The sequence below is a fragment of the Podarcis erhardii genome (assembly GCF_964252035.2).
Source record: "Podarcis erhardii genome assembly, chromosome: 8".
NCBI lineage: Eukaryota > Metazoa > Chordata > Lepidosauria > Squamata > Lacertidae > Podarcis > Podarcis erhardii.
In genome coordinates this window covers 61,481,310-61,507,457 of record NC_138499.1, presented here as the reverse complement: position 1 = coordinate 61,507,457, position 26,148 = coordinate 61,481,310, and the positions used below count along the sequence as shown (strand labels likewise).

The 26,148-nt window shown below is 40.2% G+C and overlaps 2 protein-coding genes across 3 annotated transcripts in view; one reads left to right on the top strand and one right to left on the bottom strand.

The window, feature by feature from the left end:
- The window catches only part of RANBP9 (RAN binding protein 9), a 28,318-nt gene extending 10,294 nt beyond the window's left edge, over window positions 1-18,024 (top strand). The window contains exons 4-14 of the mRNA XM_081873512.1: window positions 823-990; window positions 1,640-1,662; window positions 2,887-3,071; window positions 4,489-4,601; window positions 7,619-7,727; window positions 9,315-9,505; window positions 10,109-10,256; window positions 12,119-12,240; window positions 15,700-15,851; window positions 16,483-16,594; window positions 17,060-18,024. Coding sequence (XP_081729638.1) covers window positions 823-990; window positions 1,640-1,662; window positions 2,887-3,071; window positions 4,489-4,601; window positions 7,619-7,727; window positions 9,315-9,505; window positions 10,109-10,256; window positions 12,119-12,240; window positions 15,700-15,851; window positions 16,483-16,594; window positions 17,060-17,190 — 1,454 coding nt within the window. The 3' untranslated portion in view covers window positions 17,191-18,024. The remainder of the gene's footprint in view (window positions 1-822; window positions 991-1,639; window positions 1,663-2,886; window positions 3,072-4,488; window positions 4,602-7,618; window positions 7,728-9,314; window positions 9,506-10,108; window positions 10,257-12,118; window positions 12,241-15,699; window positions 15,852-16,482; window positions 16,595-17,059) is intronic.
- Window positions 18,025-18,657: 633 nt separating this feature from the next.
- On the bottom strand, window positions 18,658-25,728 carry NOL7 (nucleolar protein 7). 2 transcript variants are annotated; one of them, XM_081873485.1, is made up of 8 exons: window positions 25,488-25,728; window positions 24,305-24,365; window positions 23,333-23,391; window positions 22,892-22,923; window positions 22,126-22,207; window positions 19,674-19,795; window positions 19,524-19,601; window positions 18,658-18,773 (listed from the first exon to the last, which is right to left on the bottom strand). In XM_081873485.1, the coding sequence occupies exons 1-8, from the start codon at window positions 25,679-25,681 to the stop codon at window positions 18,706-18,708; spliced, it is 696 nt and encodes a 231-aa protein (XP_081729611.1). In that variant the 5' UTR covers window positions 25,682-25,728; the 3' UTR covers window positions 18,658-18,705. The 2 variants fall into 2 exon arrangements, with proteins under 2 accessions (XP_081729611.1, XP_081729612.1); XM_081873486.1 differs by lacking the exon at window positions 25,488-25,728 and adding an exon at window positions 25,115-25,153 and having other exon boundaries at window positions 24,305-24,466.
- Window positions 25,729-26,148: the final 420 nt, after the last annotated feature.

Here is a 26,148-nt window from a genome sequence, read left to right as displayed (position 1 = left end):
AAACCTGATCCCACCCTCAAATAGTTTCTTAAATTTCCCTCCATAAGCAGTGATGGGAAGGTTTATCTTTCTCCTCACCCCAAGTTTCATTTCAAAACAGTTTTTATTTTCCTCCTCCTATCCACATTCCAGTACAATTCTATATATGTCTACTTAGGGGTAAAGTCCATTAAGCTTAAATGAGCTTACTGAAGGTGGTGCTGGCTGAAAGGCACTTTCCCCCTCCTCCCAATCTAGTATCCCGACACTTCATGGTTTCATCCTCTATCTCTGCATCACCTATTGCTGCCCCAGGCTTTAAAACATACTCTCTCCTCCAGCCTCACAAATATGCTACCAAACACAAATATGCTACATTGCACACCAAACAAGTCTCATCTCTGTGCTTCTTTGTCTTGCTTGTTCTATGATAAGAGGCCTTTGGATTTAGCAGCTTGCTGCTGCAGCTCTAATGCTACTTTGTAGTTCTTCTAATACAGCAAAGCATTTGTACTCTAAAATTTCATAAATATGCTGAAGTACAGTTTTATGTTCCAAGTCACATACCCATATATTTCATGTTCTTAAAGTAGTAAAGTAAGTTTTAGCTTGATAAGAAGATAAATATTGCATTACATCTGAATTTCCTTCCAGCATTCCAATACTCTTCTCCTGTGCTTGCCCCCCAGCCCTGAGGTTAAACTGTGTTTCCAGTTTATGCATAGCCTTATGCTTATTTTAGGCATATGCCCATGGCTTAACCTTTTTGAATTCAGTTGTGTTTATTTTCAGATGCACCATCTGATGTGCTACAAAGCTAAATGCTACATGTTTTGTTTTAAGGTTGGGATAAGCATTCATATGGGTACCATGGAGATGATGGACATTCATTTTGTTCCTCTGGAACTGGACAACCCTACGGTCCAACTTTTACAACTGGTGATGTCATTGGCTGTTGTGTAAACCTTATCAACAATACCTGTTTCTACACAAAGAACGGACATAGTTTGGGTATGAAGAAGAGTCACTGATAATTAAATATATATCAAGACACCTAATGAACTGGTGATAGCACTCTTTCTAAATCTAAGATGTTAAATATTACTTTGTTGTTGGAGCTCAGCACTGAAAGAAAACGTTAAAGAAAGTTCAAATACTGTTTCCTCAGTTCTAGGAGGACACTTGTCAGGGCTCTTGTCAGTAGCTCTTTGAGGTTTAAAGTAAAAAACAAATTCTCAAATAAGCTACATATTGTTGCCATCTCCCTAAAACAGATGCTGAAAGTTAACTTTTATGTTAGTTCGTTCCTTGGCAATACAGGTTTCTTAACAAGTTTTCCTGTAAACTGTGTAAACTATGATTTACCTGGTAAAACAGGAGTTGATAACCCCCTTGCCAACTCTGCATCCCTGTTTTTATTGCCTTTTTATGTTACATTATCATAGGTACACAAAATACTCTGCTTGCTTCTTAACAGCATAAGAGTACACCTAAGTAAATTCTAAAAAATGAGAATAACTAACCAGTAATATTTCCTGTCCTCTTGAGATCTAAGCTGCTCAACTTAGATTATATGAGCACTGAGTATGTTGTATGATTAAAATACATTTTCTATGTGACTGTGGCAGCACAAATCTTAATTTATGTCTCTTGATTACAGGTATTGCTTTCACAGATTTGCCGGTAAGATAAACATACTAAAAAATTCAATAGCATTCCTATGTAAAATACACATTTCCCTGCTTGTATAATATGTGTTTTTCCTTTTTTTTTTTTTTTTTTTTTTTTGTATTTTAAAATGACAGCCATGGTAACAAAACAACAATTTGCAATTGGAACAAATGTTTCTCATTTTTACTGGAGGTTTTTATGAAACTTCCAATTTTCACAAGAATATTGGCAAAATGCTATAAACATTGCCTTCCATTTGGTGTGTTAGCATTGTGTTAGCATTTATGACTTTTGATGCTTCAGCAAATATTTAGATTACATAGGAGCCACAAGTATGGGGACATAAGTTAGTATCAGAGCTCATCCTTTGCATGCAAAAGGTCCCTGATATAATCTCTGGCAGCAGAAGGTAAGACTTGAAAAGACCTCTGTTGAAACCCTAGAGCAGTGGTTCTCAAACATTTTTTCTCTAGGCCACATTTTCAGAATAAAAATTTCCTCATGCTACACCAATTTTTTTATTGATAAGAAATACATTGGAAAACAAAAAGAAACAACTCCTAGCAGTGCTTGATTTATAACATAGAACACAACTGCTTTTTAATATGATCATGGGACATTCAGAATGTATAAAACAATGCAGCTATGTACGAACATTAATCATTCCCAAAATATAATTATAAATGAGCCTCTTACATACGTACCTTAAGTATATATTCAAACTCAGTGAGAGGTGTGAGCTTGCTTTTGCGGTAATCTCATTTATATTCGGTCTAATTTGAGCCAAACTCTCGTCTCCTCAACAACACAAAGAAACTTTTCTCTTTTCTGATTTTTCATATTTGTCAGTTGAAAATCCCTGTTCACAACAATATGTTGTGGAGATGTAGAAGAATAGGCAATGCTCTTGAAGAGAGACGTGAATACTGCTTCTGGTTGTGTGTATATAAAATTACTTCTCTACTAATACTATATTATGCTAACACTACATTGAAATGTTTAAATAGATTGCCCTTGGTTCTTCCCGCCACACTTGCCATCCTCTTCTGCCACACCAGTGGGTGAGAACCACTGCCTTAGAGCATGGGTGGGGAAATGTGATTCAGTTTTGTTTTCTGCTAGTGGCACTTGCAGTCATTTTGTTGCTCTGTATATCCAGTAATTTGCATTCATGCCAGTTTAAAGTACATTTGGATTTTGAGAGATTAAAGTATGTATTGCAATTATCTCTTGCAGCCAAACCTGTATCCTACAGTTGGTCTTCAAACACCAGGAGAAGTGGTGGATGCGAATTTTGGACAGCATCCATTTGTGTTTGATATTGAAGACTATATGCGAGAATGGAGAACCAAAATTCAAGCTCAGATTGACCGATTTCCTATAGGAGATCGGGAAGGAGAATGGCAGACTATGATTCAAAAGTAAGCATTTGAAGATTATAATAAGTCCTTCCTAAATTTCTATTCAAATTTAAGAGATTTGATTAGTCTCTTCAGTCTTAGAAACCCTAGTCTGCATATATGTAGTTGCATAATTTTATGTCAGTGGAGGTAAGTTTGCAACACCTATTAAACTGTGTCATTTGTATTTGTCTGGTGACATTATCTCCATGTAGAATAATGTTTCTTCTTGTGTAGTGAAGGGGCTAGAGAGAGGTACTTGGATGTGAAATCAATGCCTACTGGTAACTGCAATAGCTTTTTCTCTCAAACTTCAGCAATGCAAAAATCATCCCATGCATCTTGATTTTTTAAAATCTGTGTCATGACAGTCTCCTTCAATATGTGTAAATTTGGATTAAGTAATATGAGAAGGAGCTGTTACCTTTTGTCAATCAATGATTCTAGGTCTGCTTCCTATATATAAAACAATTAAAAGACTTGCACACTTTGTGTCACACCAGTATCTGACAATAATGATAGAATGATGACATGCACATTAATTTCTGATTCAGTGCTATCAGTTTATGCTAGATTGTGCCAGTTAAACAACAAAAGCACCTGACACTCTTTTTGCTATAGTAGTAATGATGCCACCATACAAACTTCAAATACTGTTGCTTTTTGTCTCTTGAGTAGCTTCTGAAAATCTTGGCCATGTGCATATAATTAATTGATTGATATATTTATTTGCCCTCCATTTTGTATGGACATGGTGCTCCAGTTCTTACTCTGTTTCTGCTTTGGATGAGGAAGGGAGGAATGATACTGCACATGTTCTCCGTTCTGTAAACACAAAATTAACATACCATTTATCAGCCTATTTCTACCTTGCAGCTGAAGATGCTAAAGTTTGCACCAGCAACCTTAAGTGCAGCTTGTTTGCCCCTCCAGGGAACTGCTGATTGCTCCTCTTCTGTGTTAATATCCAGAACTGCCTTAGGTTTCAGAGGTTAAGAAATTTCCTATGCTCAGTGCTGCTTTGTATGCCTAAATTAAATATTTGATTTAGCAGCAGCATTAAATCACTTAACTCTTCTAGACTAGCTCCATTGTCTTGAATAGGAAGTAAGAGCAGGGGGTCTCAGGGTTGTTACCTTGGCCACTCTCATGTTTTGTATCTTCAGTATCCTAGTAACAAGCAGCCAAATAAATGTTGCTGCGTACTTAAAATATGCATAAGCATACATGTTTCATTTGAAAACATGAAAAAGTGGTAACTCTGCATGGAAGTTGCTTGTTTAAATTAACTTGTAGAGCTAAAAGTGAATATTAGAATATTATCCCAGGATATTCATAATGTAAATTTACCAAAACCACTTCTCAAGGATTTTGAGTTCTTTGTTTGAAAAGTTGCCTCCAGGCTATGTATTTACTTGCATATGTTCACTTTTTACAGGATGGTTTCATCTTATTTGGTACATCATGGGTACTGTGCAACAGCAGAGGCCTTTGCCAGATCTACTGATCAGACTGTACTAGAAGAATTGGCTTCCATTAAAAATAGACAAAGTAAGTCTGAAAAATATTGTAATTTGTTTTTTAAATTCATTTTTATTGAATATTCCACTTTTAACAATCCAATCAAATCACATTAAATATTCTAAATTATACACATCAAGTAGTCTGAATATTTTCCCAAATTATAAATTTTTAATAGGACTTCCCATGCTTCAAGTTCAGAGGGTTCTGGTCATCTCATACTTCTACTGCTTTTCATAGTAATTTCCGATGGTTCCTCTAATTCTTTCTGTTGTTGACCTTCATTCTTTCACAGCCTCTGAGTTGTTCCCACAAGCGAGTTAAAACAAACAATGATGTGTTTCTATGTGGATTTTATGTCTATGATTCCCCTCTATAAGTTTGTAGCATCTCACACGCTGGTGTTTCTGCCGAATCAATCTGAAAGTCTTTTCGCTCCTGGCAGCCACCATCTTCACTCAGTTCCGATAAAATCAAATCTAAGCGTCTGCTTTTCCCAGACCGGTTGCATCAGACATTAGCCTTTCCAGGGGAAATTTACCAAATCAAACTGGAAACACAAATACAATGACATATTAAAGGCTCGCCTCCCCCTATGACGATTTGAAATTCTGCAGCCTGGTCTTGACTTCCAGTCATGGTGGATTTCCAAATTAAAAGTGTGACACAGCTCCCACATAGATTCCAGGAAACTGTCCAAGGTTTTTTAATGTCTCTCCAGCGATTAATGAGATTCTGCTTCTATCTGATGTCCACACATTGGAGAATCTTTTATCCTCTTCCAATAATGTTCCATTATTTTAATGTTGTGTTTTATTTTTGTTTTTAAGTTTGTAATCATTCATCTTGTTTTTATTATTGCTTGTAAGCCGCTCTGAGCCCGGCCTTGGCTGGGGAGGGCAGGGTATAAATAAAAAATTATTATTATTATTATTATTATTATTATTATTATTATTATTATTATTATATAGTAGTAGTATTTCCACACAGTTTATATATTTAGAGCCATATTATATTAACAAATACAAAACTTTCCAATCTCGCTTGTTATAGTTAATGTAAACGGTTCGGGGGGGGGGTGTTTGCCAAATAATATAATAAAGCAAAGTACAGTAATAAGAGAGGCTCCACCCCCTTTTGTTCCGTTCCAACATACCAGTTAGATGTTATGAAAAATACTGTAATTTAAATGTTCAGATAATTTTTTTTCTTAGTGCTCCTTGTTCAGATTAACAAAATAATCAGCAGTTAGTGGTCACTGTGTTCCATAGATGATACAAAGAAAAAAGGTTATCTAAATATAATTAGCAGGGCTGCCACCTGATAAAACCATGATTAAATTTATTTTTTTTAGACTTTAATAATAATAATAATAATAATAATAATAATAATAATAATAATAATAATTTATTTATTTGTGCCCCGTCCATTTGGCTGAGTTTCCCCAGTCACATATTAATGCACTTGGTATGAGTGCATTTTTAAAATACAGTGGTACCTCGGGTTACATACGCTTCAGGTTACATACGCTTCAGGTTACAGACTCCGTTAACCCAAAAATAGTTCCTTGGGTTAAGAACTTTGCTTCAGGATGAGAACAGAAATTGTGCTCCAGCGGTGTGGCAGCAGCAGGAGGCCCCATTAGCTAAAGTGGTGCTTCAGGTTAAGAAGTTTCAGGTTAAGAACGGACCTCCGGAACGAATTAAGTACTTAACCCGAGGTACCACTGTACAGTAAACCCTCAGTATATGCTGGGGTTACATTCCAGGGATTACAATTAAAGCCAAAATCACATATAGTCAAAGCACATTGGATGCAATGGCAAGTGGGATTGCCGAAGTGTCCCATCCCCCCTCCCTGACTTCTGCCCCTTTTTTTAGTTATTTTTATTTCTTTGCCAAGCACATGAAGCTGAATGTACACAAGTTAAATGCACGTAAATTGCAGGATTACTATATTGACAGATGTATAACTTGACAGTTTAGCCAGCAAAAGCTATTCCACAGTTGAGAGGTCATCAATAATATTTTCTCATACATTCCTATAAGTATTTGCCCTACCAGTTACTTTTGGGTTTTAGTGATTTAGGCAACAGTCCTAAACTAACTTACTTGAGAGTAAACCCTATTAAACTTAATGAATGAGATGTGCTTCTGAGTATAGGATTGCGCTATTAATCATTTAAAGCAATAGTTAATACATATATGAAATTAACTGATTATTGAACTTAAAGGGACTTATTTCTGCAAAAACATGCTTGGGGATTGCTCTTAATAACTTTCAGTGATGCTAATTAACTAGTCTTTACCTTAAATTAGAGTTTCGCCTTATAATTGGTATAACAGAATATTTCTCTTGATATGCTATGGTACAGTTGTCAGAGTTTCTGAAGGGATTCGGCTTGTTATTGTTGCTGTTTTTTATTATGGTTTGTTTGTTTGTTTGTTTGTTTTATTTTGTTCTTTGAAATCTGTAAGCTATTTTGTAGGTCTCCTCCTTTCAAAGGCAGGATTTGCAAGTTTTAAGTACTAACTGGGTGTGTAAGAAAGATGCAATTTTGTGGTTGATTTGATTGATTGATTGATTGAATTTATATACCTCCCTAAACCTGGAGTCTCAGGGTGGTTCACAGTTGATGTAAAGTATTTGTTGCAACGTGTCTAGCAAAATCTGGTGAAAGTTGAGGACTTTTAACAAGAAATGTTTACATAACTACATCAAGGGTGTGGAACTATATCAGGGGTGCGGGGATTCCTCTGCTGGCCAAATTTGACAGGTGAGTAGGACTACACACATTTGTCAATCACCTAATGTAATAGTGACATCAGATGATAGACCACTGTCGGGTGATCTCCATAACCACAGCATAGCTTATGGATTGGTCTCTTTTGAAGGTACTCTCCCAGCACCATTCAGCTTATGATTGGTGGAAGCGTTGCCTTCAAAGAGACCTGCTGCATTAGACAATGTGGGTTGCATTGAAAGAGCTTGCTAAAGCAGAGGGGAAATGTACAGTTCTTAAATCTGTTTCTTCTTTTTCTCCACAGGAATTCAGAAACTGGTTTTAGCAGGAAGAATGGGAGAAGCCATTGAAACAACACAACAATTGTATCCAAGTTTATTAGAAAGAAATCCTAATCTCTTATTTGCTTTGAAGTAAGTCTTAAAGTAAATTGTTAGTACTGTAAATTGCTGGCTAATCGTTGGGAGTTTATGTGGACACCCTTACGACTTTCAAGCTTCCACAGTAGTGAATGATCTTGTTGGTCATGTTAGTGCAGTGAATTGCAAAAAGTTACTTTGAGAATTAACTTTTATTCCTCAGTCTTGAGAACCTCTTAATTTAATTTACAGTGGTGCCCCGCAAGATGAACGCCTCGCAAGACAGAAAACCCGCTAGACGAAAGGGTTTTCCGTTTTGGAGGCGCTTCACAAAACGAATTTCCCTATGGGCTTGCTTCGCAAGACGAAAATGTCTTGCGAGTTCCTGCGGGTTTTTCCCCCTCCCCCCCCTTTTCCTAAGCCGCTAAGCCGCTTAACAGCTGATCGCTAAAAGCCGCTAAACCGCTAATAGCGCTAATCCGCTGAGCTGTCAATGGACTTGCTTCGCAAGACGAAAAAACCGCTCTACGAAGAGCCTAATGGAACGGATTAATTTCGTCTTGCGAGGCACCACTGTAATTTAATTTTTTAAAGAGCACAGTTATAATCCTGAAAGTTCTGTAGCAGAACTTTTGGAATGTGAAGTTAATATCAGATTATACAGTGGTACCTCGGGTTACAAATTTAATTCGTTCCGGAAGTCTGTTCTTAACCTGAAGCGTTCTTAACCCAAGGCACACATTCCCTACATAGGCCTCCCGCAGCCCCGGAAGCGGATTGCGTTTGTATCCCGGGGCAAAGTTTGCAACCTGGAACAACTACTTCTGGGTTTGTGGAGTTCGTAACCCGAAGCGTTCGTAAGCAGGACTGTTATTACCCGAGATACCACTGTACCTGGTTTCTGTGAAACTGCTAATAATCCTTCACACATCCCTGTCTTGGACAATTTTGTATGCCTGTTGCCCAACGATATCACAGAAATCTACTTCTTTTTTCCTTCTATAATTTCAGCTTCTAACCAGGAAAAGAGAGAGGGAGCAAATGCCCCTCCCCACCCCCACCCCATTATCTGAGAATGAAGTACATAAATAGGTCTGTGCTAATTTGAAATACCTGGACCAGATTTTTAAAATATGGTGAAGTGCTGTCATGTGGCACTTTAAGAATTAAAAATAGTGCCCCATTACTGGGGATGAGCAATACAATTCACCGTTTTCTCCTTCAACACTGGAGTAGTCTTTTTCTTGTACACAAAGGTGTGTGAATATCCACTACTGGCCATGTAATCCACTTAAAAAGGAAGAATTAAAAACCTGCTGTAAAGCTTATGGGGCTTGAGGAAGCAGCTGCAGTTAGGAATTGAGAAAAGGCCCTTCCTTTGCTGGAAAGCTCCTTCATTTATTCCCCAATCTTCTATTTTTGAATGGTTTCCAAGTGGCAGTTACTGTTACAGCTGTGGAAAGGCGGGGGGAAGAAGTAGATGCTCTCATTCTGCAGTAATGATTATATGTTTCACTGACCTTCATTTGTATTAAACAGCAACCAAACTACTATAATGCAAATCATTAATAATACTGAGAGCAATTAGATTGTTGAAATTATATTGGCTTCATAAACTAACTCTTCTCTTGTGTTTCCTAGGGTACGGCAATTCATAGAAATGGTCAATGGTACAGACAGTGAAGTACGATGTCTAGGAGGTCACAGTCCAAAATCTCAAGATAGCTATCCTGTTAGTCCTCGATCGTTTAGTAGTCCTAGTATGAGCCCCAGCCATGGAATGAATATTCACAGTCTAGCAACAGGCAAAGGAAGTAGCACACACTGTTCTGGTGAGTTTGAGCTGGCAGAAGCTGGTGTTATACAGAGGTGTTTCACTTCTGGATCTTCAGTTTTTCATCCATCTGTCTATTAGCATGTGAAATGCTTTGTGTTGTGGCTGGTGTCCCGCAGTGTTGCCACTCAGCTCCTTGCTGGCACTAACAACTTTTCTTCTGCACCTGTCTTATTTATAACAATAGAGACAGACATGTCCCATAGTGTATGGACAAGTGGGCCTCTCTTTCAATTAACCACTGCAGCTATTGTCATAATTTTATTTAAGAAGCAAATAAGGATCAAGCAAAGAGATTCTTCCAAAAGTTTAAACCTCATTACAGAATGAGTGGTTTCTCTTGCTGCATCCCATGCTATCTAGACCACAGTAGATCAAATAATAGACAGCTTGTTCATACTACTTCTGGGGAGGGAGGAGAGATTATGGGAGGAGAGTCCTTTCAGGTGCCAAAAGACAGAAACCATATTGTTTTGAGGTTAGCTTGCCCTCTATGCAAAACCCATGTTGTATGGAATTATGAATATTCAAAATAAGCACACATTTGTAAATTCAAACACTAGATTATTTTTAAAAAGAATTTTTGCTTTTTGGGTTTTAGGTTTTGAAAGTAGTTGCAGTAATGGAGTGATATCAAACAAAGCATATCAGTCTTACTGTCACAGTAAACATCAGTCCACCAGTTTGAATGTACCAGAGCTCAATAATATAAATGTAACACGGTCACAGCAAGTTAACAGCTACTCCAGGTAAGTACACTCATTCCAACCTGATATCACTGTTCTTCATCCACCACTGTTCGTGATTTATGTATTGTACTGATTTTCTAGAACAGGTAACTCAGATCTTATGTGGCGGCTGCATTCCTAGCTATCACGCATATAAGCGAAATTGCATAAAGCCAGGATCCCCCAGAACTGGGCTTCACTGCAAGGTGGAGGGTTGCTTGTCCAGCTTTGGGAAGGCAGCACAAGGGTTTGAGGATGCTGCCAGAGCCCTTGCACCACCTTCCCAAAGCCGGGTCCCACGATCACAGCTTTGCATAGATGCAGGGGAGTAAGTAAATTTGGAGAGTGGGTTGTTTTCCCCACCCATGCAAAGTTTTGATCAGATAAGTGCAAGTTGTGAGTTACCTGTATAGGCTATTATTACAAGCTTCAGTGCCTCCATATCACCCTAGTGGGTGGACTTCAAATATTTTTCTCTCTGCTTTTAGTATGGGGTAGGCACTAATCAATCACTACTTTCCCCACGTCAACCACTTACTATTCAGGGACTTTTCTCCCCAGTCTTATATCAACTGTAGGCAGCCACCATTCTTGAAACTGCTGTACAGCACACTTCTCTGTGAAATCCCTTTCCCTATCTTAACCCCCTGTACAAAGAGAGAAAGTTTAGAGGAATCTACATACCACCTCTCATGTGGATATATTTCAGATACTCCGTCTGAGGAGAGAAACTGGACAATCCCATACATGTCTATTTTTAAAAAATTAAACACACACACGAGCCACAAATAAAATATTTTTCACATGTCTATTTAGCATTTCTATATTTTAAAACTATTTTAATTCTTGTCTGCCTGGAAGCAATGTGGATAAATGACAAACTCTAGCCCCGCTGATGCATCCTATTTAGGTCCTATCTATGTTGATGTGGTGGAGGGTCATGCTTTTAGCATGGCTCCCAAAATATGTACGTCTTTTGTGTGGTTATCTGCAGAGAAATCCCAGTGTTTGAAAATTATGAAGATGACCAGAGGTGGGAATATACTGGATGTACTCTACATCTGAATGGGGCTTATATTTTACTTGGTGCACCAATTTCTGATAGGCTAAGAAAATGAGCTGCATAGGTTAAGTGGTCAGGAGCAACAGCGAAAGCTGGTCCTGTTTCCTGTAGTTATGTATTGTGCAATTACAAGAACTGTTGCAGAATAAATAAAAAGTGGTGACTTTGGAGATTCACAGCCCACACTTAACTTTTTAGGAGCTCATGTTCTGGCTTTTAGACAGGCCTGGTGCCAGAATATGGCATATTTGGGCAACAAGTGCCACGGTCCCTGCAGGCTTCACCACCACTGGACTGCCTCCATCGTGTGTTTCTGTAAGGCCCATGATTGCTTAGCTTGCTTTATCAGCTCTCTGAATAGTACACCTACATACATACCACCCACTGCCATGCCACCCACGTGCTTCTGTCAGGGGCAGCATAATTAAGATGGCAGTGCCAGCAAGCTCAGGCTTTTGGGAGCAACCTGCTTGAGGTGGGCTTGCTTTTATACGCTTTGATCCACCCTTTATTAAGGATTCTTCATAATGTATTGAATTCATCATGAAATTCAACTTTCTCATATTCCAATAGTAATGTTTCTTACAACACTTTTGGATGCACAAGCTCACACAGAGAAATAGACTATCCAAGGAAGAGCTCTGTCACCCCATCAGTCAAGTGATTATTTTGTTTTTTTACCATAAGTCAGATGCAATGTGTGGTAAAATAGGTTTTTCTTCCCCAGTTGCATTGTGGGACATAGTGAGGTGCACATTTAAAAATGAGACCCCCATTCCAACACTTTATACACTTAATGATGCATTTTTCCTCTTCTCAGCAATGATGTAGACATGGAAACAGATCACTACTCCAATGGGGTTGCAGAGACATCATCCAATGGCTTCCTTAACGGTAGTTCTAAACATGATCACGAAATGGAAGAATGTGACACAGAAATGGGTCTGCAGCAAAATTTCTTACATATTTACTATTACTATCACCATTTTTTTGTTTGGTTTACTTGCAGTTATTTTCAAGAGAATTTTAGGCATACCTAACCTGTTTTCAGGCAGTTTATATAGGTCTGAAGTGCTATAGTCAGTGGAAAATCTTTATATGTAACGTCTGCATTTATAATTTACTTAGTTTGCATTGGATTATTTTCACTCTGCTGTGCTTCACTATGGCTTGAAAGACTCACACTTCCTTCCCATTGTTGTAAAATATCTTCTGAGTTTGCATAATCTTGGAAGAGATGGAATTGTCACACAGATGCTGCTTGAAATGGCTTTAGCGTTACGCCTTTTGCCCACCACAACTCCTAAGTGGTTCTTATTGTGTGGAATGTCTTCACACCAGCATCACACTTTTCCTGCTAATGAGTAAAGTAGAAACAACTACATCAGCTTTGCCTCAGCCCTCCTGATGTTTTAGATTACAACTCCCATCAGCCCCAGCCAACATGGGCAATAATTAGGCATGATGAGAGCTGTGCTCTAAAATATCTGGCGGGCACCAGGTTGGGGAAAGTTGATCTGCATAATGAGCTATGTTACTCATTTTCCCAGTGCCATAGACCAATGAGACACAAGGATCACTGCATCTGCGTGATTGAGGTAGTGTGCAAGTGTGCTTTTGATGTCATTCCCCAAATCCTTCCTATCTTGCAGCCTTATAGAGCATTTAGGTGCAGAATAAACTTAATTTGTTTAAATGGATCAGATAAAGGAGAACTACATGTAAAAGAGAGCGGAGCAAATTTAGCAAATGTCTGTGCTCCATTCTGGATAGTTTTTGTAAATTTTCATCATACTTTCCCAAGTTGTACACCTACTAACACTACTGTAAGAATTTTTGATTAGCTATTGTTGCAGGTGTGTATCAAAAAGTGTCTGCGACAATTAATGTACCTCTTCTCTCCCCCCCCCCCATCCACATTTTTGGTACTACTTAGTTAAAAAACAAATTCATGGGAATACCAAAATGTAAAATTCAGAATCACTTTCATAAGACAAAAAGATTGTTTTCCTTGCAGAAAGCAGTTACATTTCTATAGCTACCAAGCCTGAATCAGGTCTGGAGCCATAACCATGGTAAAGGGAGGCATTTCCAAGAAAGGAATATCTTTACTCAGCTGAAGTCCAAGAATCGGGAAGTTAGTGAATATCCTTTGCTTTAAGAATTATGGGTGCTTATTTCTATAATTTTAGGGAGGGTGTACTGTAAACACATTCTGGTATTTGTCCATAGTGTGTCAAATTACAGACAGATGTTTATCGGGTTTTATTTAAAATAAAAGCCCACTTGTTTGTAATAAAACTTCCATCACCATGATTTGGAGGGGATCCAACCCAGCACAAGGGCTTCTAGACTGAAGGGGAAATTGTCACCACTTTCATGCCCTGTAAAAATGTTCATGCACAAAAAGGCATGTTCTGTGAAACCCAGCGTCTGTCTACAAGATTAGCATGATGCCTTGCTATGTGGTGAGCCCAGAATATCAGATATCAAATACTTCTTTAATGCATGAGCAAGTTGCAGAATCAGTTGCATGGTTTAAGATCGCTTATCACAGAATAGTATATTTAAATTCATTTAACCGATACAAACTTGCCTAATGAGAAATGTTTGATACAACTGGCTAAATTTAAAAGAGAACACACACAAAAAACAAAATAAAGCTTGCTTCGTTACATTTGCAGTAATATTTACAGTGGTCAGGATCCAGTTTCATGAGCCCAAGAAAGTCTTGCTTACCTCATAGACAACTGCTTCTGAATTTGAGGGAAGTTTCAAAAGCAGTTGATAATATGACTTGGATGACTCGCTTCCCCTCCTCCATCCTCTGGGTTAGTATAGACATACTAAGCAAACCTAAATTAGTTTTTATTTGAGTCAGCAGACCTTCCTTGTAACCAAAGTCTATCTTAGATACTTAAACCAGTGTTTCCCAACCTTTTTTGGGCAAAGGCAAACTTGTTTCATGAAAAAAATCTTGAGGCACACCACCATTAGAAAATGTTTAAAAAATTAACTCTGTGCCTATATTGACTATATATAAAGTAACTCTCTTTAATAGGAATCAAATAAACACAAAGAAAGTATTTTATAATTACTTTATTATGAAATAGTAAGAACCGTATTTTTCGTCCCATAGGACGCTCCGTCCCATAGGACGCACCTACTTTTTTGAGGGGGGAAATAAAGGAAAAATTTTTTTCCTTTATTTCCCCCCCAAAAAACCAGGTCGGGGAACAGTGGGATGGCGGTGCTGTGCCTCCCCGCTGTCCCCCGAGCTTGTGGGGCTGGCCCATGTCTGCCTGGCGCGAGGGGCGCTCTGCTTCAGGGTGCCCCGCGCGTCCGGCGGCAGGCTACAGTCCGCAGCATGGGGAACCCTCTGTTTCAGGGCGCCCCATGCGCCCCCCGGGTGCGCAAGGCTTGCCAACACGAGCGCGGAGCACGGGGCGTCCTCCGAAGGGCGCCCCGTGCTCCGCGCTGCCAGCTGACGCCCGCAAGCCTTGCGCTCCCGGGGGGAGATCCCCCGGGTGCGCAAGGCTTGCGGACACCTGCGTGGAGCACGGGGCGTCCTCTGGAGGGCGCCCCGTGCTCCGCGCTGCAGGCTGCTGCCCGCAAGCCTTGCGCTCCCGGGGGGAGATCCCCCGGGTGCGCAAGGCTGGCCGACACCAGCGCGGAGCACGGGGCGTCCTCCGAAGGGCGCCCCGTGCTCCGCGCTGCCAGCTGACGCCCGCAAGCCTTGCGCTCTCGGGGGGAGGTCCCCCGGGTGCGCAGGGCTGGCCTACAACAGCGCGGAGCACGGGGCGATGGGATGTGGGAGGGAGCTCGCTCCCCGCCCCGCGTGTGCTTGCCGCCGCCGCCCCGCCTCTTGCCGCCCGACTCGCCAGCCTCCCTCCCACGGCACACCAGGCAACGTCTCGCGGCACACTAGTTGGCACACCGGTTGGGAAACACTGACTTAAACAGTTCCAGCTTGTGTTTTTATTAGACCACTGCTATCAAGACTTGTCAGCTACTAAGAATAATGCACTTTTGGCATTGACCTCAGTTTTCTAGAACTTCTTCCCAAGGAAGCTTTCCAGATCCACATTCTTGGCTCCTTTGGAAGAACAATAAAATCATCATTCTGTCATACCTTTTGAATTTGGGTTCTGTGTGGTGGGTTCTGTGTGTGTGTTTTATGTGGTTTTATCTGGGCTGTTGTCACTTTTATTGTATGCTGCTTTGCAGAGTTCTCAAAGTTGAAAAATGGATTAGAAATTAAAGTCTTAAATCAGAAGCCCAAACCCTGAATTGATCAACCACAATTATTACTTTGGCCTAATTCATTGAGTTTGTGTGTAGTCAAAGCACTGTGTTCTCACTGCTGTGCTGTTTAGTGATAGTGCCTTATCATTCTCACAGAGGTTGATTCCAGTCAGTTAAGACGTCAACTATGTGGAGGTAGCCAAGCAGCTATTGAAAGAATGATTCATTTTGGCAGAGAATTGCAAGCCATGAGTGAGCAGCTAAGAAGAGAGTGTGGCAAAAACACAGCAAACAAGAAAATGCTCAAAGTAAGTTAAAATGTATTTCCAGTCAAATACGAGCTTGCGCTGATATCCACACTGATGTGCAATCCAGTCTATGCCAAGGAAGAGGGTGATATTTGCAGTTCTCAGCTCACTAGCTTGTCATCTGTGAAACATTAATGTGCTTGCACCTATTTGTGTCAAATAACCACCCAAATAACAAAACTAGTACAGTGTGCGGCTGAAAAGCAGTTTGACTTGTTTTTGGTAGCTATAATAGCTTTGGTTTTTAATTCTGTGTGGAGGAATGAATTGGATCATACTTAAGGAAATGTAGTGGAAAATGACTAAATTAAACCAGAGACTCGGAAACTATTAAACAACAACAAAAAACCAGTTCCCTTTCTCATAAGCACTTTCTGCCCTACCCCTGCTCTGATAGTGAGCACTTGATCTCATACTGTGTAGTTGTTAGGAACTGTGGCTTTTTACAAATGTAACAATCATTTTCATGATTTTAAAAGAGAATTTGGAATTTACATTTGGCAAATAATAAATAGTGCCCTCTACCATAAGCTCAATTTTTTTGGCAAGATAAAAAAATAATGCAAGTGTACTTGATTTTAATCGGATGATAATTTGATAATGACAAAACTAAGCCCAGATTTCTCAACAGGATGCATTCAGTTTACTTGCATATTCAGATCCCTGGAGCAGTCCAGTAGGAAATCAGCTGGACCCCATTCAGAGAGAGCCTGTGTGTTCAGTTCTCAATAGTGCAATACTAGGTAAGGCTTGCCATTTTTTTTCATAGCACATTTATTATTGTAAGTTAACCTAAAGTAATTATGGTGTTGTATGCCAAATATTGTTGAAATTGCAATGGCAATTTTTGGCACTTAACCAAATCCCTTTGCCGTAAATGTCAAAGTTACACACTCATTTTCATTGAAGGATTATTTTTTGTATGACGTGGTACATCAAATGACATAAATCTTAAATTCGTCCAATTCTTAAATTCTTACCAATCTTGACTGGTAAGATTCACAAGGTTTTGATATAATTCCTGTATGGTTTATGTTATGGTAAAGTCTTGTGATGTGAAATATTCAGTCTCTTTTGGGATGCTGGGAAGAATTTAAAGTCCAGTTTGGTAACTGCAGAGGCACAATATTTTTGTAGGAAAAGTATCTGATAAGAAAGATTTCCCCCTCCCCTGGTCTTAAGTATAACATATTATGTAATCTTTTCAGAGACACACAATCTACCAAAGCAACCTCCACTTGCTCTTGCAATGGGACAGGCTTCACAGTGTCTAGGATTGATGGCCCGGTCAGGAATTGGATCCTGTGCATTTGCCACAGTGGAAGATTATCTACACTAGCTATGCATATGATGATGTCCAAGGTGTATAATGTGGCTATATTCAACATGAAAGTAGACCAGCTCTGCTGAATGGAGTTTGGATTTTTTAAATTATGTACTAAGGACAGGTCTGTTGCTTTACATTGCTTCCTAGTTTACAGCATGACGCAAATGATTTTCTAACCTACTGTTAGGATAAATTTTCCATCTTTAACCAGAGTTAAGTATCATTGGTAACATCAGATTGACAAACCCTTGAATTGTTCCAGACAAACCAAAAAAGTCCTGCCTTCATGGAAGGCGGGACGAAATAGATGATGTTGTGGATGTGTTAGTATGTGGGTGATGTAAACTTCAAGCAGGATAATTTGCCAACTTCCACCCCCATTATTACATAGATCAATCAGTGTAATTTGCAAAATACATAAGTACCTGACAGTTTGGCTGTATAGTATTGATGGGAAGAAATATTTTTAATGTGTACTGTAAAACTTGAAATACTCAGGAGCTGAGTGAATATGTTTGTTGCTACTTACAATCTCAACCTGTTTCCTAGTGGTTTTTGTTTTAACATGGTCTTTTCAACTCTGTTTCCTGTTTAACTGCAGACAACTTATGTTGTAGACTCACCTGTTTAACTGTTGTATTATAACAGTATTATATGTCAACACAGTGTGGTTATGGCCTATTTATATAAAAACCAAATATTTAGTCAATTTCAGTCTTAATTTAATCTTTGTACACCCTGCATTTTTAAAAGTGCTTAAATGAGTACTCTATTGCAATAAAATGTAGTGATACCATAATTAACCAGCCATTAAATACTTCTACATATGGTAGGATGGCTACCTTACTTTGCTTGTGTTGTGTTTTGGACTTGGAACTAGTTAATTAAACATATCTAGTTATGAAAGTCATGGCATGGGCTGCAGGGGGTTCCTTTGTGTTAAAAGGGTTTAAAGAACCTTTTGATGAGAATCATAGCAGTCTAGGTTCACTTTTTGTCTTACACTGCTTTAATATTAACTGAACACCAATGGGGGTGGCATAGCTTTCATCAGAAGTATTTATTTTCACAGTGCAGCTTGTATGTGAAAGTTGAAATTCAGGGCCAAGAAAACTTGATTTTGTAATCCATATTGGTTCTTTTGCATTTTTATTTTAGCAATTGAGATTCCAGCACATATTGTTTACAAGCATATATGCAACTATTAACCTAGAGATTTGTTAAAAAGCTGTATTGCAGAATTGTAACCCTGCAGGAGACATTCCAATCCTTTAAGGATTTAAGGAATAGAATTGCATTTCAGCATTAAATTTAGCTTAAATGTGGAAAGCTAATAAAGTAGACTGCACTGTTTAGAGGAGAAAAGCAGGATAAAAATATGGCAATGTCCTTAATACTTTATAGTATTTACAGAAGTTGGCTTATATGAAGCCTCTTTTCAATATAATATAAGAAATCATATTGAACAGCTCTTACTCAAGAAACTCCAATTTATTTTCCACAACTTGTAAAAATGTAGTCTGTGTTTCAGCAGCTTATCTTTGAAGAAACCCAGTGCTTGGTGAACTTCTTAGCCTTTTGCTTTTCCATTTCACCTGGTAGGAAAGAAAAATATTTTTAAAGTAACAGCTGCTGCCAGGTCCCTTCCAAATTGTTTATGAAAGAAGCGCCAATCTGCCCCTTCACCTCTGGGTTGAGACAGCTACAGCAGCTGAGTACATTAAGTAAGGCAGTTTTTGGCTTAAGTCTCACATCGACTTATCCACAGCACTAGGCGTGATACCATTCTCTCAACACAATATCTAGAAAATCATTCTCTACCTTAGGAGGCCTGTTTGATCTTGCTAATAATACCAACAAACAAGGTGCTTTGAGCTCCATACTCAGGACTATATCAACCCTTATTTTATTTATATTAACATGGCCAGCCAATCTCCCACAAACAAGAAAGCAAACTTCTTTAGGAACATAGAAAGCCGACTTGTCTACCAAGAGGAACCACTGCTGTCTAGTTCAGTATTGTTTACACTGACTAACAGCTCTTCTGGGGTTTCAGGCAGGGGAACCTTTCCCCTGCGTATCTTGAAATACTGGGAACTGCAAATCATGTGTGCTACCACTGAGCTAATTACACTTCAGTATAAAAAAATACTGTAAACACACAAGTTTATTTCTGTCCTTTAAAGATGGGTCAATGTCAACCCTGACACTTACAAGCACTGTCCCAGGAAGAAAACCTCCTTTACATCGCTCCTACATAACAAACAGCTCCATGGGGATTGTATCCATACCACATCTTCATTACCCACATAAGATGCACATTCAAAAAATAAAAAAACACTTACCCCAAGACTTATTCACAAACTGGAATGCAGCTTTTTTAACATCACTTCTCTTGTTTTGAACAGAAAAATACTGGTTTGCTGAAAAGACAAAGAGTCAATTAGCATAAGCTACATGTATAACTCTACAAATGTGTGCAAAGGCCACTGTACCTGTTGTTCGGTGGCAACCTCTTCCATAGAGGTGTTTTTGTAGGAAGTCTTTGGCCACTTGCTGCTGCTTGTTGGTTAAATCCTGATCTTTTAGCTGCACAGCCATATAGCTTTCTTGGAGCCTAATGATAAAATGATACTTAGTTCTCTGTAACTTCTCTTACTAGAGCAGACCTACATAAAGAAAGTTTTAGTCAAATGATTTCCAACTTCCCTTTTTTCCTAGTAATCTAATGTATGTGATCAAGTTCTCATACATAAAGCTACCGTATTTTTCGCTCTATAACACGCACCTGAACATAACACGCACATTGTTTTTAGAGGAGGAAAACAAGGGAAAAAACATTCTGAATGAAACAGTGGATGTATCATTTTTGGGCTTCATGCTGTGGCCACAGACATGTGATCTGATGGTGAATTTGGGGTGACCCAATGCAAAAATCCTGAGAATTCCTGTGGATCCATGTTTTGTAACCACGTTTTTGCACCATTGCAGCCCCAGGCAACAGTGGGTGCGTGATTTGGGGGGGGGGCAGGCTGTAGCCATGGACATGCTATGTGATCTGATGGTGAATTTGGGGTGACCCAATGCAAAGATCCTGAGAATCCCTGTGGATCCATGCTTTGTAACCACGTTTTTGCACCATTGCAGCCCCAGGCAACAGTGGGTGCGTGATTTTTTTGGTGCAGGCTGTAGCCATGGACATGCTATGTGATCTGATGGTGAATTTGGGGTGACCCAATGCAAAGATCCTGAGGATCCATGTGGATCCATGCTTTTTAACCACGTTTTTGCACCATTGCAGCCCCAGGCAACAGTGGGTGCGTGATTTTTTTGGTGCAGGCTGTAGCCATGGACATGCTATGTGATCTGATGGTGAATTTGGGGTGACCCAATGCAAAGATCCTGAGGATCCATGTGGATCTATGCTTTGTAACCACATTTTAAGTGGGGAGCGAAGGAAAAACAAAGAAGGGACATTAGAGGGGTGTGCAGAGAAGCAGCTGGCTAAGAATGCAGGAGAGGGATTTAACGGGTTGGAGGAAAGAAAGGCAAAAGTTTCCCCCCACCCAAGCCAGCCAGCCATATCTCTCTCTCTCCCTCTCTCTCTCCCCCCTCTCTCTCTCCCTCCCCCTCTCCCCCAGCAGCACCGGAGCTTGCCTGGAGGGGAGGGGCTTTCCCTGCTCTTTGTTCCGTTTCAGCAAACACAGCAACGAAACAGAGGAGGGTGGGCAGTAAGACCCTGAGGCAGAATGCAGGAAAGCAGCCGCTTCCTCTTTTCAGTTTTCCCTTCTCCGTGAAGCGCCGCGATTTGATTTTTGCCTGGCGATTTGATTTTTGCCTGATTTTTCGGCTCCAGGGACCACACATTTGCTCTATAACACGCACAGACATTTCCCCTTCCTTTTTAGGAGAAAAAATCTGCGTGTTATAGAGGGGAAAATACGGTAATTTAAGTGACAAGTCAAAAATACCTAACAGGTATTGAGGTTACAGTGGTGCCTCGCAAGACGAAATTAATCCGTTCCGCGAGTCTCTTCGTCTTGCGAAGCACGGCTATTAGTGGCTTAGCGGCTATTAACGGCTTAGCAGCTTTAAGAAAAAGGAAACAAACTCGCAAGAACTCGCAAGACGTTTCGTCTTGTGAAGCAAGCCCATAGGGAAATTCGTCTTGTGAAGCACCTCAAAAAACGGAAAACTCTTTCGTCTAGCGAGTTTTTCCTCTTGCGAGGCATTTGTCTTGCGGGGCACCACTGTATTACTTAGTGGGCAGTCCTACTTTGCGTACTATTGACAGTCTTCACAGGATACTGTTGCAAGTACAGAAGCTGCCTCTAAGCTTGGCTTTGTATTAACATGGAAATGTCTTTTGTGAAAACATACACTGTCACACGCGGCAGCATATTTTAAAGCTTGCATATTTTAGAAATGGCTTGTGGGGGGAATAATATTACAACTAAAACCTTAATTTATCAAAATAAAATTAAATAACTCCTCAGCTTCACTAATAATAATTCAGGCTTGTTCAAAATGAACGATGCTAATTCATCAGCAGTATAAAAACCTATCGGGGTTATAAACTTTCCTAAGTAAATAAATAAAAGATGCCTTATATCAGTACTATCTATTGTGACTGGCTGTGGGTCTCCAAGATCAGATTTTTAAAAAGGCAATTGTAGTAATAAAACCCAGGATCGTCCTCAAGCCAAGCACAGCCGTTTCCTGAGTCTTACTGAACGAATGGACAGAAGTAGCCAAATCTTGTACATGGAGAATCCTGCAATACAACTGACATGCAACAGTAGCTGTGTACAGTACTTTAAGCGGCTGGATCTGAGATTTTGTGACCAATAAATGGCTATTTGGAGCAATAAGAACATCATATGCGCTTGCAGAACAGAATGGGCTTTTCTTACAACACTATGACATGTAAGAATCGCTCAGCCATACCTAGTTGCCAAGTTTTCTTCACTGTCTTCCTCTGTATCTTTTTGGCCATTCTCACTTTCAGAATCATCTTCAACATTCTGACCTATAAAAATAATGGAAACTTTCATTGAAATGTTACACGTCCATGGATACCATGCAGGACTATACAGTGGTACCTCAGGTTACATACACTTCAGGTTACATACGCTTCAGGTTACAGACTCCGCTAACCCAGAAATAGTGCTTCAGGTTAAGAACTTTGCTTCAGGATGAGAACAGAAATCATGTTCCGGCAGTGCGGCAGCAGCAGGAGGCCCCATTAGCTAAAGTGGTGCTTCAGGTTAAGAACAGTTTCAGGTTAAGTATGGACCTCCGGAACAAATTAAGTACTTAACCTGAGGTACCACTGTAATACTTTTCAACTAGTTGCAAACCCATTCCAGTAGTTTTTTTAGCCTCTTTAGCAACTAAACAATTCACAAATGTATGTGGTAAGAGAAAGAATGACCACTGTTATCAGACAAACAGGTGCGGGTAATTGGGGACCCAGCACATTTATGATGAATATGTGAATTAAAGAACAAAGTTTACAGCACGAATGCATTTTGTGAGAAGTGAAAGTATCTCAAACTATAAGATTAATGAACAACACAAAAATAGTTATCATGGTCATTATTATAATAGTCATAATATTGTATGGGCATTGTCAAGTAGATCCTACTATTTATGGCATGATACAAAGTACATAATAAACACAATGTAATCTTGGACAGAATCGTACACATACCTTGCTCTTGCATGGCAGATGGCTGATTTTTGCTAAGGAGAAATTAACATTGGAAGATATTTAGTAAGGAACCTTTTGATCAATTATTCACAAATACAAAAATGGCACATTCATATGGAACCTATTAAAATACGCACAGCAATTACTGTTAATAGCTGTGCTTACCTATCATGAATATAATAGCAAAGCGCCCAGTAACTCAGCTTTCCAATTCCCTTACTATTTAAGACACATTTTTAAAGGTAGGGCATACACCAGCTGCACATTATGACACTTGATTCATGCGCTGCTCTCCCCATTCTGGCCATTGGTGTTGCTTGGAAATTATAAATCCATCAGTGTAGGTGGGGGTTAGTCATTTATGGGTATTGCAGCCAAAGGAAGCATACAACCCAATCTCACTGAAATGCTTATTGGTGCTCCAGAACATACTTTGCTTACCTAGTCTGTGTTGATGATGCCAACTCCTCCAACACATTTTCAGGAAGCAGCTTTCTTTTCTAAAAGAAACCAACATTAGCAAATTATTAAGCAACAGCTGTTATTAAGCTAGCCCTCTGACAATGCTAGCAGTAATGGTATACCACACCTAGCTGACAGTTGAGTGGAAAGTTTGGTATCTAACCATACATTAATTTGGGAAAGGGATAAATAGGCTTTGCCCTGATATCTCATTTGGTCATTATGATTTTGTGACTAAATGACCAATGAGCTGGGCTATGTACAAGATCTTTAGTTAGGTTCAGTATGTCCCAGATTAAACTTCCAGACAAGTCTTGCCATGGGAAAAGGGAACAGGACACTTTGTAACTTTTCAGAGGCATCTCATTGGCTGCTGTTTAAGGACACTGAACTAGATTGAGCTTTTGTCTGACCCAGAATGGTAGAGCTTAAGTCGTTAAGCTTGCATATTTATATCCTGCCTCCACTTTGTTCATGGGTCCTTATAAAACCATACAAACAGGAACCACGTAGGTTGGAAAAGTGTTACTACTTTGAGCAAAACAGTCTATGCTGTACCCAAGATGTGCACTGTGGTAAATTGCAACAAGCAAAGGGTGGGGCTAGGATTAAAAATACATTAAAAAGTATAGTGAAATAGTTTACCTCAATAGACTGCAGTCATTAAGATAAAAAGTGGTGCAAAACTGAGTATGTGTGATATTTCACTTACATTTAAAAACATTTGGGAACTCTAGAAAATTAGTTTGTAGATAACATTTGTATATTACACATGTAAATCCCTCACACAGATATCTGCAAAATAACACATTGGGACTGAATTTTGATGTTATTCATGGTGATTCTCAGTCTTATGGTGTGCAACTGCAGGGGCAGTATGGTACAACTGCTAAACATTTTCAGAGCGTGGAAGTTTGCTGGGCATGAAAAATAAAACAACTTCAACATTACCTTTTGTTCCTTAAATAGTTCTTCTTTCTGTCGTCTCTTTTCTTTTAAGGTAGCCTTTTCTCTAAGTAAATAAACAATAAGATGTTGTTTATGAAGAGAAGACATGGGCACAAGAAAAATCAATGTGTATTTACAGTCAATTGTGAGTGCTTGTTCCAAGTGCTATCAACAACGTTAAGAGAAACTAGCTAAGAAGTGCAGTCAGGGGAAAAGAAGGATGTATTCTCACAATGGCCACAATTGTCTATGTTTAGAAGAGAGGAGGGAACACACTTAACTATTATGTGAACATAGTAAATTGTCCTTATAATATGAATGACTGAAAATTTACTTTCAGTAGACAGCAGTATATTGTCAAATCTACCAAGAAAAATCTCTAATACATTCCCTTAGTTTTGGACTACGATGTTGTATTATTATTATATCATTTGAAGATCTCACGGTAGTTCACAAGATAAAAAAATACAGGGTAAAAGCACAAAATAGTTGAAACAAGACAAGACCCCCCCCCCACAAACACATTTAAAAGGCCGTAGAAAATTCATCAGCCAGAGGCCTGGTGGAAGAGGATTAGGGGGCCGCAGCAGAAAAGCCCTCATGGTCCAGGTCAGAGGTGGTCCTTGAGGAGCTGCAGAATTGAACCGTTTAGGATAGAATGAAGAAAATTCAAGGGTTTCTCCAGGTGGAATCACACTACCAAATCCTGGCTCTTGTTTGTCTGAAGAACTGATACTCTCTTCTCTCTAGCATGCAGCAAACTATTCTCCCAGCAAACTCCACCTACTATTTTCCTACCGAAGTAAGGGATACTTTCTCACAGCTGAGGCCTATCATGGACAAATTCGACCTTTTACGCAAAGGCCATTTGCAACACTAGAAAGGGACGAAGACACGGGGATAACAAGAAAAGGACGCAGCAGCTCCTTGAAGCCCAAGATGCAGCTACGTCAGCTTCTCTCCTTGGTTCTGGCGCCTCAGTCCTGCCGAATGGCTCAATTTTCCCACCGAAAGGCTCTTGGCGCTGCCTCTCCCCCTCCCCGCCGCCCCATAGGAGGAGGGAGGGAGGGAGGGCAGGCGCCGGTCAACTACGACCCCCGCCCTTCCCCGCCACGACGAGGCTGACCCCCGAAGCGCAAGGCGTCGTTCTAGGCGCGGGATGGAGGAGTCCCACGCCGAGCTTTACCTGCGCACGCGCTCCCTCGCCAACCGGCGCGCCTCCTCGGCCGCGGCGCGCGCGCTCTCGAAGGTCACCTCCTCGGGAGCCTCGTCCCTCTCCTCGTCCTCGTCCTCTTCTGAGGAAGCGGCGGCGGCGGCGGCGGCAGCAGCCTCCGCAGCGACTCTTTTCCTAGCCATCGAGCGAGTGCTCCGCGCCACCATCTTTCTCCACGCCTCGAACTTCCGGCTGACCCTGCATCCCTTTGACCCGGAAGCAGCCTGGCGGAGCGGGGACTTGCTAGAGCGGACTCGGCGCGCCAAAATAAGCTTCCGGGCAGGCGGCGTTGGCCGAGCGGCGAGGTTCCGAGGGCGTTGGAGTTGCCAGTCGAAGCCAAAAGAAGGCGATTAGCAGGGATGTTGTTCTTCCCTCGCTCGCCCTCAAGGGATGGCAACAATATATCTGTTGCTCTTTCCAGCTTGGTTCTTATTTCTTGTGGAAACGTGATTTTTTTAAACCGCGACAGTTGCTGCAGTCAGTTACTGGATCGGGGCGGGTTTTGCTGCAGCTTAAGGAAAGTTTGCACTGAGGATTTTATAAGTAAAGCAAACTAGCGTCGACTCTTTAATTTGCAACGTTAAGGCTGAGTTTGCACAGCGAAGCGATCATAATCCGCTCTCAGCACAAGCTT